General features: G+C 50.1%; 1 protein-coding gene across 1 annotated transcript in view; it reads left to right on the forward strand.

Annotated features, from left to right (window-relative positions):
- FRMD6 (FERM domain containing 6) overlaps window positions 1-16,264 on the forward strand; it is a 157,642-nt gene that overhangs the window by 125,160 nt on the left and 16,218 nt on the right. The window contains exons 6-9 of the mRNA XM_063118167.1: window positions 2,803-2,879; window positions 4,992-5,178; window positions 11,847-12,002; window positions 16,009-16,074. Of these exons, the coding sequence (XP_062974237.1) occupies window positions 2,803-2,879; window positions 4,992-5,178; window positions 11,847-12,002; window positions 16,009-16,074 (486 nt within the window). The remainder of the gene's footprint in view (window positions 1-2,802; window positions 2,880-4,991; window positions 5,179-11,846; window positions 12,003-16,008; window positions 16,075-16,264) is intronic.

The raw sequence follows: 16,264 nt of genomic DNA on the forward strand, positions 1-16,264 counted from the left end.
ATGAGCACTTTGGGGGATTTAAAACATTGCTGTGGGCACCGTCACAAAATGGCCCCCATGGAGGAGATGGCTAGTCACATCATTGCTGCCGTGTCAGTCTTGGGAGCGAAATGTGGCCCACCTGGGATTCCATTCTGGCCCTCTGGGGTTCCCCATGTGGCCACACACCCCTTCCCCTGTAGCTCCGCCTCCTTTCCCTCAACCACTGCTAGTTTCCCGGCTTTTGCGTAATTCTTCCGCCTGTTCTAAAAGGTTGAAATGCTTCTCCTGTGGTTTAGAAGGAAGAGCTTTTAAGCTAAAATATGCTGGTATTCCACCCCACCCCTTTTGCCTTTGGCCAAACCCACCACGGAAAGGTGGCCTCCAAAACGAAAGTTCACCCTCAGGCTGAAAGAGGTTCTGAGCAAGTCTTACTACCACAAGATGTAGTGATGGCCACCAATTTGGACGGCTTTAAAAGAGGGGGCTGGATACATTCCTGGAGGAAGCAAAGGCTATCAATGGCTACTAGCCCTGATGGTTGTGTGCTATCTCCAGTATCAGAGGCAGTAAGCCTGTGTGCACCAGTTGCTGGGGAACGTGGGTGGGAGGGTGCAGTTGCACCATGTCCTGCTTGTTCATCCTCGGCCGATGGCTGGTTGGCCCCTGTGTGAACAGAGTGCTGGACTAGATGGACCCTCGGTCCAATCCAGCATCAGGGCTCTTCTTGTGTTCTTAGGACAGGAGAAGGAGCAGTAAGCTTTGCACACCTCGTCCTCTCTCTCTGGGAGGAGTGTGGATCGGGCCCAGAGAGGAAGGCAAGGGGAATTGGCAGTAGTTGGCGACAGTGAAGGGGAGGAGGAGGAGGGGGCCCACCCTCAGGGGACAGCACCCATGGGAACATCTCCCCCAAGCTCTGAATCAGAAGCAGCACAGCCACACTCTCCAAAGGCATTGCTGTTATAGGGAGTGGCCTCCCAAAGTTTTAAGATTCGCTTCCAGCTGCCAGGATCAAGCTGGAAAAACACTCTCTCAGGCGTTTTTGGGAGGCCTGTCAGGCTTCCATAAATGTCAGGGCCTTTTCTCGGAGCAAAGGAGGCGTGAACAGCATCGGTTCAATCGATTGCACCTCTTTAAAGCGCAATAAATAACCAGAGCCATCTTCATCCCCTCTCTAAGAAGAGGAGATCGGAAGCTTAGAGCCACTTCGTGATGGAACGGCTCCGAGACGCTTTGGAAAGGAAATACCCGGCGTCGTTCATTCTCCGTCGGCGAGGCTGGCTTGGTCCTGAAACTCCCAGCCTGCTCTGTGATGAATTGCCGACGTGCGGGGGATGAGGTCTCAGAGATTACCTTTGAGGACCTCCGGGACGTGGCCTTCCTGCCCCCCACCGCCGCTGGCCCCTCCCCAAGTGAGCTCAGCCTCCTGCTGCTGCCTGCAGACAGATGGGTTTCGTGTCAAAACGGCAGCGGGTCAGGTTTGGGTGTCTGATAACAAACAGAACACAAGAGCACGCCTGAAGCGAAGCTTTGAGTTACCGTCCCGCTGCGTTAGGCAGGAGCCGTAGCTCAGTGGTAGAGCAGACGGACCACGGCAAGATTCCTGAAGCCCTGGAGAGCTGCTGCCAGCCTGTGTCGGCAGTAGTGGGCTAGACCAAGGGTCAAATTCAGTATAAGGCCCTTGGGCCTTTCGCACCCCAGTTATCGCTTGGCTGAGGGGCGGGGCGGTGGTTGCTCTTTGGCCAAAAGCATCCCTGCCCTGTAGCTTTTTTTTCTCATTGAGGCTTCCAGCGGAATGGGAATTCAAGAAAAACTTGAATCTTTGCGGCTACCTTCTTCTGGTCAGGATGGTTCCCTAGGGAGGTTGTGGGCTCTCCCACACTAGAGGCCCTCAAGAGGCAGCTGGACAACCATCTGTCAGGGATGCTTTAAGGTGGGTTCCTGCATTGAGCAGGGGGTTGGACTCGATGGCCTTGTAGGCCCTTCCAACTCTGCTATTCTATGATTCTATGATATTGGCTCAGTTCAGACAGCATGTTTCACAATGGTGGTTTTTTTAACTCCACGGTGGAGTTTTTACATCACCGTTGAGAAATGTGTTGTCTGGTGGGGAAACTCCACCCAACGGTGGAGGTGTTTTTTTTCCGAAAAGACTCCATGTTGAATATCCATGCTGTGCAGAGGAGAGTTCCTGCACAACCGTTGTGTTGCGTGTAGCGTGGAGGGTTCCGTGGAGTTTTCCGTTGCGCTGCGTTGACTTTTTCCACTGGCAAGAGTGGCGAAAGGAGCGAGCGCCACTCTAGGAGAGCCACCGGGATTGGTTTTTTTTTTGGCAGCAGGGGCTGATGGGATAGAATCGGGAGGACCAGGGGAGGAGAGAGGGCGGAGGAACCGTCAATCAAACATGGCAATGGATTTTACTCAACTCCACGGCAGCCCACAGTCACACAACGGTGGAGTTAGAACATGTTGTGTGGGGACTTCCCCATAGGAACTCAACCCTTGAGTGGAGTTCTCACACTGCGTTGACTAACGTGTTGCCTGAACTGAGCCATTGCCTCCAGGATCAAAGGGAGTTTATCAAAGTATGCCAGTTGCTAATGAACATCCGCAGGAGATTGCTGTTGTCCTCATCTGCTACTTCTGGTTGGCCACTGTGTGAACAGAGCGCCGGACAAGATGGGCCCTTGGCCTGATCCAGCATCAGGGCTCTTCTGATGGTCTTATATCCTCCTTTCCCACCCACCCCAGCTCCCCTACCTCACCGCCACCGCCCCCTTGCTGAAACAGAAGGCTGAACCTTTATCTTTGCCTTCGTTGCAGGGTATCGACCAGTTTGGTCCACCTATGATTATTCACTTCCGAGTGCAGTATTACGTAGAAAACGGCCGTCTGATCAGGTAAGGGCGAAGGAAGACAGACTGCATAGGCCCAAGAGGCCTCAAAGCATGGTTGCCAAAAAGCCTCCATTTATTTATTTATTACATTTCTATACCGCCCAATAGCCGGAGCTCTCTGGGCAGTTCACAAAAATTAAAAACATTCAAAGTTATAAAACAACAGTATAAAACCATACTATAAAATACAATATAAAAACTCAACCAGATAAAAAGAGCAGCAATGCAAAATTACAAATTTAAAACACCAAGTTAAAATTTATTTATAGACGGTTAAAATGCTGGGAGAATAAAAAGGTCTTCACCTGGCGTCTAAAAGCATATAATGTAGATGCCAAGCGAACCTCCGTAGGGAGCTCATTCCACAGCCAGGGTGCCACAGCAGAAAAGGCCCCACTCCTGGTAGCCACCTGCTTCACTTCCTTTGGCAGGGGCTCACGGAGAAGGACCCCTGAGGATGACCTTAGGGTCCAGGCGTGGGGCTGCAAAGTTTGGCCACCAATCAAAGACCGCTTAGCTGATTAGTCTGTATGCTCTCACTGTTCCATCACTTAACGGGGTTCCAGTTAAATGGATTGTGTTCCATTACAATCTCAGCATAGATGTCTTTTTGACAACTTGCCGGTTGCCCCCACTCAATGTTAGAAAGAACATCTCTAATACTTCCTTTATTTGTACTTAAAATACTTCTAGGTGGCTTTTAAGGCCAAAACTCGTACATAATAAAATACTCTAAGAAAGCAACAATCTAATAAAGCATCATGAAAATAAAGCGATTCCTGGAGCGAAGGTTATCCGTGGCTACTAGCTCTGATGGTTGTGTGCTATCTCCAGTATTGCTGGGGAACATGGGCGGGAGGGTGTTGTTGCACCAAGTCCTGCTTGTTCACCCCTGGCCGATGGCTGGTCAGCCCCTGTATGAACAGAGTGCTGGACCCTTGGTTTGATCCAGCAGGGCAATTCTTATGTTCTTAGAAATCCAAAAAGCAGATTTTCTCATTCATTCCTAATTAACACTGCACTGGAACTAAATTACATTATTATTATTATTATTATTATTATTATTATTATTATTCTGTAGTGCCATCTATGTATCATTATTATTTTGCATTTATATGGAACTTTCAGATGTTCAAAATGCTTCACATACATTATTATTGTAATCCTTGCAACACCCCTGTGAGGTAGGCCAATGTTATTATCATCATCATCCCTGTTGTGGAGGAGATTGCTGAGGATGAGCGAGAGAGCGGCTTGCATGGCCATCTAGAGAGCTTATGGCAGAGATGGGATTCAAATCCAGAATTTCTTGGTTTCTAGCTCAGCCTCAGCTACTCTGCTACGCCATTACAAATTTTAAAAATGTGCTTGGGACTGTCAACCTCATGAATTTAATCAAAATTACGAAAGCACTGAAAGCAAAAAAAAAAAAAAGCCCATTCCTTCAGTATGTTTGAGCATGTAAAGGTACCCAACTACTATTTATTGCTTTCGGTGGACCAACACTCAAATGCGCTTTTCCGTGTCCATGCACATAATGCGTGAGTTCCGTTTTAACTTGCGACTGACTTGTGGCCTGTTAACTTCCAGCACCAAAAAGTTGCCAAGTGAAAGATCGTCTAGACCAGGGGTCCCCAACCTGTTAGGAACCGGGCCGCGCAAGTGAGCTGCTTTCACCCACCCACCCCCACCCCAGCGTACCTGGGCGTGGGACGCCATCTTGCCTGCCCAGCTGAAGCCAAGCCAGGACACTGGGGTGGCTTCGGAACAGCGTGCCCAGCCGGAAGCCGCTCCAGGAGAGTGACTTCCGGGCACGCCATTCCTAAGCTGCCCGCCCGCCCCAGTGTCCTGGCTTCGCTTCCCAGCCAAAGCGAAGCCAGGATGCTGGAGTGGGGGTGGGTGGGGTGGGGCTTCCCCAAACCATCCCCTCAACGCCCCTGGTCCATTGAAAAATTGTCTTCCATAAAACTGGTCCCTGGTGCCAAAAAGGTTGGGGACCGCTTTTCTAGACTGCAGCAAAATTTATTTCCGTCTCTTGCTTTGTTTGCCGACTTCCTCTATCCACCCTTAACCCGTGTTCATTCTCTTCTTCTTCTTCTTCTTGTCTCCTTCCAGCGACCGAATGGCCCGCTACTACTATTACTGGCACCTGAGGAAACAGGTCCTGCGCTCCCAGTGCCTGCTGCGCGAAGAGGCCTACTTCCTGTTGGCGGCCTTTGCCTTGCAGGCGGATCTGGGCAACTTCAAACGGAACAAGCACTACGGGAAATACTTTGAGCCCGAAGCGTACTTCCCTCCCTGGGTAGGGGCGTCTCCCGCGGCTTTCGCCTTGCCTCCGTTTGTTTTGAACGCCTGAACGTGAGCTGTGTTGCCGTAGCTGTGAGGGTCGGCCTGGCTTTGGAACGTCCCAGACCAGGCCTCGGGTCAGCGCAGGAGTGGGCGTGCATTTTCTGTCAGCTGGAAAAAATGCAGAGGGGGTTTTCCAGCTTGGCCAAAATCAAGTTGGCTTTTCAGAAATTCAGCTCTGGAGTCCCTTTCCTGTTCAGCTTTTATTTTCACGGCGGTGGGGGCGGGGTGCGTTTTGGTCCTTGTCTCTATTTTACGCCGGCTTTGTTCTTAATGGCATTCGATGTGCTCAGCCGTTCCAAAGACCTGGGTGGACAGAAAAGGCGGAGGAGGCAGTGGCCCGGCTGCCTGTTTCTTGATGGGATGATCCAAGACTCTGCGGTGGGACGGCCGAAGAGACCAGGAAGCCAGAGTTGGTGCTGGCAAGCTTGGCCTAAAACTGGCTCTCAAATTTCCTAGCTCCTCAGAATACCTTGACCGCTGATCATAGAATCATAGAATAGCAGAGTTGGAAGGGGCCTACAAGGCCATCGAGTCCAACCCCCTGCTCAATGCAGGAATCCACCCTAAAGCATCCCTGACAGAGGGCTGTCCAGCTGCCTCTTGAAGGACTCCAGTGTGGGAGAGCCCACAATCTCCCTAGGTCACTGATTCCATTGTCGTACTGCTCTAACAGTCAGGACGTTTTTCCTGATGTCCAGCTGGAATCTGGCTTCCTTTAACTTGAGCCCGTTATTCCGTGTCCTACACTCTGGGAGGATCGAGAAGAGATCCTGGCCCTCCTGGCAGATTGCAGAGGATTGTGGGAAGTGTGCTACGGCGCGTGCTCGTTTCACTCAACGTGCGAGCTACACTTGTCGGGCCTCTGTGTGAATTGAGTGGCCCTGGGGGAAATCAGTGGTGGTGGTGGACAAATGGCGTGCTTGTGTTTATGACATTTCTACCCCACCTTTCTTCCTTTTACAAGGCAGCGTACGTGGTCTTCCTCTCCATTTTACCCTCACAACAAGTCTGTGAAGCAATGACAGGCCCAAAGTCACCCAGTGAGCTTCCATGGCCAAGTGCAGACTTGAACCCAGATTTCCTGAGTCCCAGTCCAGCACTGTAACCACTACACCACACTCCCTGTTGGTGCGGGTTGTTTCTAGGGCGTTTGCCTGTCGCTCCTGATCTTCTCATTGAGGGCCCCCTGGTAAGCTTCTACAGAAGGCCCCAGGGCTTGAAAACTATGGGTCTGGTATCCTAGGAAGACATTGTCGTAGGAAGCCGCCCTATAGCAGGCCAGACTTATCTTTCGCCTCCCCTAAGAGCAGCGGCTCTCCAGATTTACAGGCCGGGGTCTTTCCCGTCTGCTGCTCCCTAATCCTTTTGTCCGGGCGTTGAACCTGCGGCCTTCTGCACGCCGCGCAGGTTCTCTGCCACTCAGCTCTGGCCCTTGTGGAGGAGATGCGCCAGGAGCTAGGAGTTTTATAGCTGGCAACAGCCAATCAAAACCGAGCTATGAGAGTGTGCACAGTTGGGTTAAAGCGGCGGCGGCTGGCCTGTGGTGGGGTCCAGGGGTGGGAAGGCGGCCTTCCCTTCTAGCTCGGAAGTTGCCCAGTGCTGCTGGTTGGGCCTTGAGCGGGACTCCAGCCAGATTCCAGCTGGACATCAGGAAAAACTTCCTGACTGTTAGAGCAGTACAACAATGGAACCAGTGACCTAGGGAGGTTGTGGGCTCTCCCACAGTAGGGGCCTTCAAGAGGCAGCTGGACAACCATCTGTCAGGGATGCTTTAGGGTGGATTCCTGCATTGAGCAGGGGGTTGGACTCCATGGCCTTATAGGCCCCTTCCAACTCTGCTATTCTATGACTCCTCTTGGGAATTCCCTGGCCTTGTTCATAAGTTGATACAGCTTACGTGGTTGCCTCCAGGAGGATGAATAATTCGGGGCCTGTACGATGGGCTGGCCGTAACCACACAAGGGAAAGCATTCTATTGAGCCCAGGGAGCAGGGTCTACCCCTCTTCCCTGGGATTGGCCCAATGCCACCCCAGTAACGTATGGCCTGGCCTGCAGTGGACGGGGGAGCAGGAAATTGAGGCTCTTGGAATGGGTATGCTGGCTGGGGAATAAAGGCTGGCGTCGGGGACAGGAGACTGGGGGATGGTGGTGCTGCGTGTGTGTGAATGCCTTCCTTGGCCTTCCGTGCTCTTTCCCCCCCCCCAAGGGTGTGTGCCCATCAACGTTTGTGCGGCGTTTTTGTGTCGTGTGTGTCTGTGTGCGCGGCTGGCGCGGCTTCAGTCGGAATTGCTCGTCCGTCGTAGCTGCAGCAGCTGTGGGCATCCCCAGAATAGATCCTGGTTATAAAGAGAAGGTGATGTCATGGGGGAATGCATAACGGAGACATTCATGCCGCTGTGGTTGTGACACAGAAATATGTGGGGCAGGAGTGGGGAGGGGTGGAGGAGAGGGCTGTTAACTCTTTGGCTGCCCTTGGGGGGCAGGCCGCCGACTCCAAGGGGAACAGAGAAGGCTTTCTGAACCAGCCGCCTCTCCCCACACCCAAGCTGGTGACCTCCAGATGTGTTAGACTGCACCTCCCATCATTGCAGCCAGCATGCCCAGCTGGCACCCTCCAGATGTTGGCTGGCGTGGTGGTGTTGAAGGAGTCGTGTTGGCTACTCCTTCAAGAATCGGAAAATAGTATTACCGTATTTCTTCAATTGTAAGACGCCATCGATTGTAAGACGCACACTAATTTCAGTACCACCAGCAGAAAGAAAACCCCTAAGACACGCCCGCGATTCTAAGACGCAGCCCATTTTTAGAGATGTTTATATGGGGGGAAAAGTGTGTCTTAGAATCGAAGAAATAGGGTAATCAATGCTAAAACTGGATACACAGTTGCACCCAAAATCCCCTACCATTTTGCCGGTGGTGAAAAGTGGGGCATGACTTCATGGACGATTTTCCATTCTCTGGGACAGGGCATGAAATTCTCCCAACGGTTTATGAGGAGCCTGAAAAAAAAGAGAATTTCAGTAAATCTTTTTCTGAGAGCTTAAGGAAAGCGTGATGGATCAGACCAAGGTCCATCTGGCCCAGCGTTCTGTTTGCACCCAGCAGGGCATGAATGCAGTTGTAGGGCCTGTTCAGACAACACGCTAAGCTATGGTGAGGCTGCTAAGCCTTTTGCAGCAAATAGTGAGCGGGTTTAAACCGTGGTTATGTAGCCACCATGGTTAGAAATGGTCCACACGACACTCTCAGCTATAACATTTAGCTCAAAATGCTTCACTGCCGCGGATTAGCGTGTCATCTGAACAGGGCCATAGTCTCCTTCCCCTCATGTTCTACAGCAACTGGTTTTGAGAGGCACGCTGCCTCTGATCCGGGAGGTAATCTGTAGCCACCATGGCTAGTAGCCATTGAGAGCTTTATCCTGCATGGCCCAGTTCTGTTTACATGCCCAATCCTGCAGATCAACAAGGAGTTTTATAGCCGTGTGTTGCACTCTTGGTCTGGTTAGGCCTCATCTAGAGTATTGCATCCAGTTCTAGGCTCCACAATTCAAGAAGGACGCAGACAAGCTGGAGCGTGTTCAGAGGAGGGCAACCAGGATGATCAGGGGTCTGGAAACAAAGCCCTATGAAGAGAGACTGAAAGAACTGGGCATATTTAGCCTGGAGAAGAGAAGATGGAGGGGAGACATGAGAGCACTCTTCAAATACTTAAAAGGTTGTCACACAGAGGAGGGCTAGGATCTCTTCTTGATCATCCCAGAGTGCAGAACACAGAATAACAGGCTCAAGTTAAAGGAAGCCAGATTCCAGCTGGATATCAGGAAAACCTTCCTGACTGTTAGAGCAGTACGACAATGGAACCAGTTATCTAGGGAGGTGGTGGGCTCTCCCACTCTAGAGGCCTTCAAGAGGCAGCTGGACAAGCATCTGTCAGGGATGCTTTAGGGTGGATTCCTGGATTGAGCAAGGGGTTGGACTCGATGGCCTTGTAGGCCCCTTCCAACTCTGATATTCTATGATTCTATTAATTTTTCTCCCTCTCTCAAAATACTAGAACCCGGGCTCATCCCATGAAGCTTATTGGTGGGAGATCTAGGACAAATAAAAAGAAGGGCTCCTTCACACAGTGCATAGTTCAATTATGGAACTCACTACCACAAGATGTAGAGACGGCCACCCATTTGGATGGGTGCACCAGTTGCTGGGGAACATGGGCAGGAGGGTGCTGTTGCACCATGTCCTGCCTTGTTGGTCCCTGGTCAACAGCTAGTTGGCCCCTGTGTGAACGGAGTGCTAGACTAGATGGACCCTTGGTCTGATCCAGCGGGGCTCTCTTGATGTTCTTAGTAGTTGTTGAGAAAGGAGTCACAGAAAACACGCCTTGCTGGCAGAAAAAAGGACCCCCTGTTTGATTCCTAATGACTCCAATAAAAACAGGCACAAGCACAGGTGTGTGTTTACGCCTTCCTTCAGATGTTGGTGCAAGGCCAAAGGCCGGCTGTCGGCTTTCCTTGCTTCAAGTTCAGCCAACTCCCACGGCAACCGGCTGTGCAGATTTGCCAGGTAAGAGGGATAAACCCTCCCAGCGGTGTTGACTCACTGTTTCCATTTTAAGCTCCCCTTCCCAGGAGTGTTTCAACTTAACGTCGCCTCTGTTTTGGAGGCTGGGGGGGGGGAGAGAGCGGGGTTTCATGTCACAGCCATCAGATATAGTGCGCAGAACCGCTTGGATGACATAAATCAGCCTTCCTCAACCTGGGGCGCTCCAGATGCGTTGGACTACAACTCCCAGAATGCCCCAGCCAGCAGCTGGCTGGGGCATTCTGGGAGTTGTAGTCCCAACGCATCTGGAGCATCCCAGGTTGAGGAAGGCTGCCTTTTAAAGCTTTTTATAAAAATCCAGGCTTTTATGAAGACCCCCGCCCTGCCCCATTCCACTATCCATCATGGGTGGAGGAAAATGGTGAGCCCGAATTAACAACAACAACTGAATATTCAGAGCCAGTGTTGCCTAGTGGTTAGAATTTTGGACTGGGAGTCGGGAGATCTGGGTTCCAATCCCCACTTGGCCATGAAAGCCCACTGGGTAACTTTGGGGAAATGGATTCCAGGCCTTAAGAAAAGAGCTAAACCAGCCTTCCTCAACCTGGGGCGCTCCAGATGCGTTGGACTACAACTCCCAGAATGCCCCAGCCAGCTCCGCTGGCTGGGGCATTCTGGGAGATGCAGTCCAACGCATCTGGAGCGCCCCAGGTTGAGGAAGGCTGACATAGATCTTCTGAAGGAAATATGCACTTTAGAGCCAGAAAGGGCTCCTGGCAAACGCGCACGCGCCGTTTTCTCACCCTCCGCTCACCAGAGAGCAGAATGGATATGAATATGCTTAGGATCTTGGCTGCGCTCCTGGTTCCTGGCAGTGCCCTTATAGGACACGAGGTTGGGGGTGGGGGTGGGGGTGGCATACAGAATAGGGTGCTATGTGTTCTCTTCCCTGCGCTGGTGGCTGCACGCGTGAGTGCGAAAATCCAAATGCCGGCCCGCGCCGAGGAAGGGCGGATTGTGTGTTTGTGAAACTTCCTTCTCCGAAATTCAAGGGTCCTGGGGCATTGGGACTGCTTGTTTATGGGCAGCGCTTCTACGTCGCTTCTCTTAAAAACAAAAAATGCCCAAAGCACCGTGCAGTAAAACGGAGAATTCATAGAATCATAGAATAGCAGAGTTGGAAGGGGCCTACAAGGCCATCGAGTCCAACCCCATGCTCAGTGCAGGAATCCACCCTAAAGCATCCCTGACAGAGGGTTGTCCAGCTGCCTCTTGAAGGCCTCTAGTGTGGGAGAGCCGACCACCTCCCTACGTAACATTCCATTGTCGCACTGCTCTAACAGTCAGGAAGTTTTTCCTGATGTCCAGCCAGATTCTGGCTTCCTTTAACTTGAGCCCGTTATTCCGTGTCCTACACTCTGAGATGATCAAGAAGAGATCCTGGCCCTCCTCTGTGGGACAACCTTTTAAGTATTTGAAGAGTGCTCTCATGTCTCCCCTCCATCTTCTCTTCTCCAGGCTAAACAGGCCCAGTTCTTTCAGTCTCTCTTCATAGGGCTTTGTTTCCAGACCCCTGATCCTCCTGGTTGCCCTCCTCTGAACACGCTCCAGCTTGTCTGCGTCCTTCTTGAATTGTGGAGCCCAGAACTGGACGTCATGTTTCTATTTAAAAAACCCTAAATAGCATTTAAAACCAGCAGAAGATTCAACCCAGAAACAATCAAACTTGCGTTTAAACTTTAGTTTCTCCCAACTACCCATCAAGGAGTAGTGTGTGGGGGGAAGCTTTCTAGAACAGAAACACTTTTACAATGATTTATTGTTCACTGTGGTTTGCACACAGCCGTGGTTATGTATAGCCTGGGCCAAAGATGGGCGTGATACTGTTTGTTAAATAAAAGGTCATTCTTCCCCAACCTAGTGCCCTCCAGATGTGTTGGACATGCTGGGAGTTGTGGTCCCAACACATCTGGAGAGCACCAGGTTGGGGAAGGCTATGACTGGCGGTTCCTTGACCAGCTGCCTTCTCTGCCCCCGACCCCCACCCTGACCCATGCGTTTCCTACCTCTTGACAGGTGCTTGCCAAAAGAGGGAAGGCCTATATCTTGAAGCATATCCCCATCATGCACAAGGACCAGTGTGCCCTGACCGCCTCCGAAGCGCATCTCAAGTACATCAAGGAGGCTGTTCGGCTGGACGACGTAGCTGTGCACTATTACAGGTTATATAAGGTACGTGGGGCGGGGGGGAGGCGAGGCTGAAGCGAGGGTGTCTTTCGGAGCAGCGGAGGCCGCTTCAGGTGAGGCGGCAGCTGCACAGCCACTTCTGGCCTCCGTTTGGGAAGACGGAGGTTTCCGACGTCTCCCTTGCAGGCAGATTTAGTGGCACATTTTAATACGGCAGGGCGGGAAGCGGCAGAGGGGGGGGTGTTACAATGTAATCGGGATGCGTCATAACTTCTGGGGATGCGAGGGAGAGGCTGCTGTTCAGCCCAGCACCAAATCTGTCGGAGGCGGCCGTGGGGCTTCACGAGCAAACCTTTGAAACGCTTCCCCCCAATCAAATTTATGTATTTATTTATTTATTTATTTATTTATTACATTTTTTATACCGCCCAATAGCCGAAGCTCTCTGGGCGGTTCACAAAAGTTAAAACCATAATAAAGCAAAGAACAGGTTAAAAGCACAAATACAAAATACAGTATAAAAAGCACAACCAGGATAAAAACCAGGCAGCAAAATTGATATAAGATTAAAATACAGAGTTAAAACAGTAAAATTTAAATTTAAGTTAAAATTAAGTGTTAAAATACTGAGAGAATAAAAAGGTCTTCAGCTGGCGACGAAAGCAGTACAGTGTAGGCGCCAGGCGCCAGGCAGACCTCTCTGGGGAGCTCATTCACAACTGGGGTGCCACAGTGGAGAAAGCCCTCCTCCTAGTAGCCACCTGCCTCACTTCCTTTGGCAGGGGCTCACAGAGAAGGATGATCTTAAGGTCCGGTCAGACACATATGGGAGGAGGCGTTCCTTCAAATAACCTGGCCCCAAACCGTTTAGGGCTTTAAATGTCAATACCAGCACTTTGAATCAGGCCCGGACCTGGACTGGCAGCCAATGAAGTTGTAAAAGGATTGGCGTGATGTGATCTCACCGGCCAGTCCCTGTTAGTAAACGGGCTGCCCTGTTTTGTACCAGCTGAAGCTTCCGGACCGTTTTCAAAGGCAGCCCCATGTATAATGCATTGCAGTAATCCAAACGAGAGGTTATCAGAGCATGGATAACTGTAGCTAGACTATCTCTGTCCAGATAAGGGCGTAGTTGGTATATCAACCTAAGCTGATAAAAGCTAAGCTGATCAAAGGCATCAGGGGGGAATCCTTCTCGATCCTCCCAGAGTGCAGGACACGGAGCAGGGGGTTGGACTCGATGGCCTTGTAGGCCCCTTCCAACTCTACTATTCTATGATTCTATGATCGATGAGCGGATGCAGGGTTGTGCAAGACATGGGATGAGGGAGGGGCCGTGGCTCAGTGGCAGAGCCCCTGTTTTGCATGCAGAGGGTCCCGTGTTCGATCCCCGGTGGCATCTCCACGTAGGGCTGGAAAATCTTCTGCCTGAAAACCTGGAGAGCTGCTGCTGCCAGCCCGTGTCGACAATACTGGGCTAGATGGACCAAGGGTCTGACTCCATATAAGGCAGCTTCTGACATTCCTCAAAGAGTGTTCCCAGGGCGTGTTGTAGCCCAACTTGGCAAACGTTTGGCATGGGGAAGCACTCCCTGTGCAAGGAGGGTCCGAGGTCAGCAGCAGCAGGAGAACATTCTCCGTAGGGCCAACTTCTTCCAGGGTAAGGGAGGCCCCTGAAGGTAGCTCACAGAGGCTCAACTGCTAAGAACATCAGATAGGCCAGTGTGATGTAGTGGCTAGAGTGTTGGACTGGGAGTCAGGAGATCCGGGTTCTAGTCCCCACTTGGCCATGGAAACCCACTGGGTGACTTTGGGCCAGTCACAGACTCTCAGCCCAACCCACCTCACAGGGTTGTTGTTGTGAGGGTGAAATGGAGAGGAGGAAGATTATGTACTCTGCCTTGAGTTCCTTGGAGGAAAAATGCGGGATATAAATGCAATAATACATACATACATGCCGGATCAGACCAAGGGTCCGTCTAGTCTGGCATTCTGTTCATGCAGCAGCCAACCAAGGTGGCTACTAGGAGGAGGGCCTTCTCCGCTGTGGCACCTCGGTTGTGGAATGAGCTCCTGGCGCCTACACTGTACTCCTTTCGTCGCCAGCTGAAGACCTTTTTATTCTCTCAGTATTTCAACACCTAATTTTAACTTAAATTTAAATTTTACTGTTCTAACTCTGTATTTTAATCTTATATCAATTTTTGCTGCGTGGTTTTATCCTGGTTGTGCTTTTTTATACTGTATTTTGTATTTGTGTTTTTAACCTGTTGGTTGTTTTATTGTGGTTTTAATTTTTGTGAACCGCCCAGAGAGCTTCGGCTATTGGGCGGTATAAACATGTAATAAATTAAATAAATAAATAAATAAATAAATATTACATTTCTATACTGCCCAATAGCTGAAGCTCTCTGGGCGGTTCACAAAAGTTAAAACCATAATAAAACAACCAACATGTTAAAAGCACAATTACAAAATACAGTATAAAAAGCACAACCAGGATAAAACCACACTTTATAAATCAGCTTTCGACCAGAGACCCACAAAGCTGTTCACAAGTGCAACAGCACCCAGCCGCGCATGGTAGCATGTAGCCGTCAAGGCTAGTAGCCACTGAAAGCCTTCTCCGCCAGGAATTTGTCTAACAAATTCTACTAGAGCCCATAGGGAGCATTTTCAAAATCCTTTACAGTGGCTCAGTGGCTGTTGGGATGCTTCTCTTTGCACATTGAGTGATGCTCCCGTGTCTTCCTCGGTGTTCTGAAATTAATATCGCATAATACCTTTTATTATTCATTATTGCATTTATATCCCACCATTTCCCCCCCCCCCCCAAGGAACCCAAGGCGGCTTACATGGTCGTCCTCTCCATTTTATCCTCACAACAACCCTGTGAGGTAGGTTAGGCTGAGAATCATTGACTGGGCCCAAGTCATGCCACAAACTTCATGGGCGAATGGGGACTAGAACCCGGATCCCCGAGTCCTGGTCCAATGCTACATAAGAACATCAGAAGAGCCCTGCTGGATCAAACCAAGGGTCCATCTAGTCCAGCACTCTGTTCACACGGTGGCCAACCAGCCGTCGGCCAGGGATGAACAAGCAGGACATGGTACAACAGCACCCTCCCGCCCATGTTCCCCAGCAACTGGTGCACACAGGCTTACTGCCTCAGATACTGGAGCTAGCACACAACCATCAGGGCTAGTAGCCATTGATAGCCTTCGCCTCCAGGAATTTATCCAACCCCCTTTTGAAGCCGTCCAAAATGCTCTAACCACTACACCACACAGGCTCTCCTTTATTAAGGCACTGATGCTATGTAAGCAGCTCTGGAAAGCTTTTTGACTGAGGAGCAACATAAAACTGCTTCAGATAAATAAAATACTGGAAGTAGCTTGGTCTGATTTAGCAGGGCTCTTTTTTTATGTCTTGACAAAAGCTTTTCATGTCCTGGAAGGGCTTCTCCTTGCCTTAGGCCACCAGCCAAGCGACGACTTATAACCCTGCATTAAGGCATAAAATCACCTTGTTTCTTTTTTAAAAATGTATTTTAATGTGGTTTTATTCTGATGATGATGATGATGATGATGATGATGATGATGATGATGATAATAATAATAATAATAATATTCTTAACCGCCTCTCTGATTGGATCGAGGCAGGGAACAACAGCAATCATAAAATACTGATTAAAAACATAGCATACACTGTTAAAAACATCCTAAAATTCTACTAGATAGGCCTGCCGGAAGAGATCAGTCTTGATAGCTTTCTGGAACGCTAAAAGACTTTTATTCTTTTATTCTATTTGTTCACCGCTCCAAAATTCTTGAATGGGGGAGCGGTACATAAATATTGTAAATCAATATGTCATGGGGTGATTGTTTTAAAGAGATTCTGGTCCATTTAAAATGGGTGCGGTGGGTTTTCTCTTCCCTGGGGAAAACGTTCCCCTTTTTCTCAACCAGCCAATACAAATGACACGGGGCGTGTGTGGCAAAGGGCTTTAGAAGGCGAAAAAGGTGTCACTGTGATTCTTTTTTTGTAGGACAAGAAGGAAATTGAGGCCTCCCTGACCCTTGGACTCACCACACGGGGGATCCAGATATTTCAGGTATGTGTCTCAAAATGGTTTGTTGCGGTTGGCTGCCTTTGTCATTTGTTCAGGCATGGCTGAGACTGTTTGCTTTCTTTCAGCAGGTGAAATTCAATATCAAACCTGACACCTGCTGTAGAATTTGGATTTCTGAGTTTTTGAAAAGTGCTTCAAAGTATGGGGCCAGCATCTCCAGTAGCGTCCAAAA

This window comes from Elgaria multicarinata, chromosome 2 (assembly GCF_023053635.1).
Source record: "Elgaria multicarinata webbii isolate HBS135686 ecotype San Diego chromosome 2, rElgMul1.1.pri, whole genome shotgun sequence".
In the NCBI taxonomy this organism is placed as follows: Eukaryota; Metazoa; Chordata; class Lepidosauria; order Squamata; family Anguidae; genus Elgaria; species Elgaria multicarinata.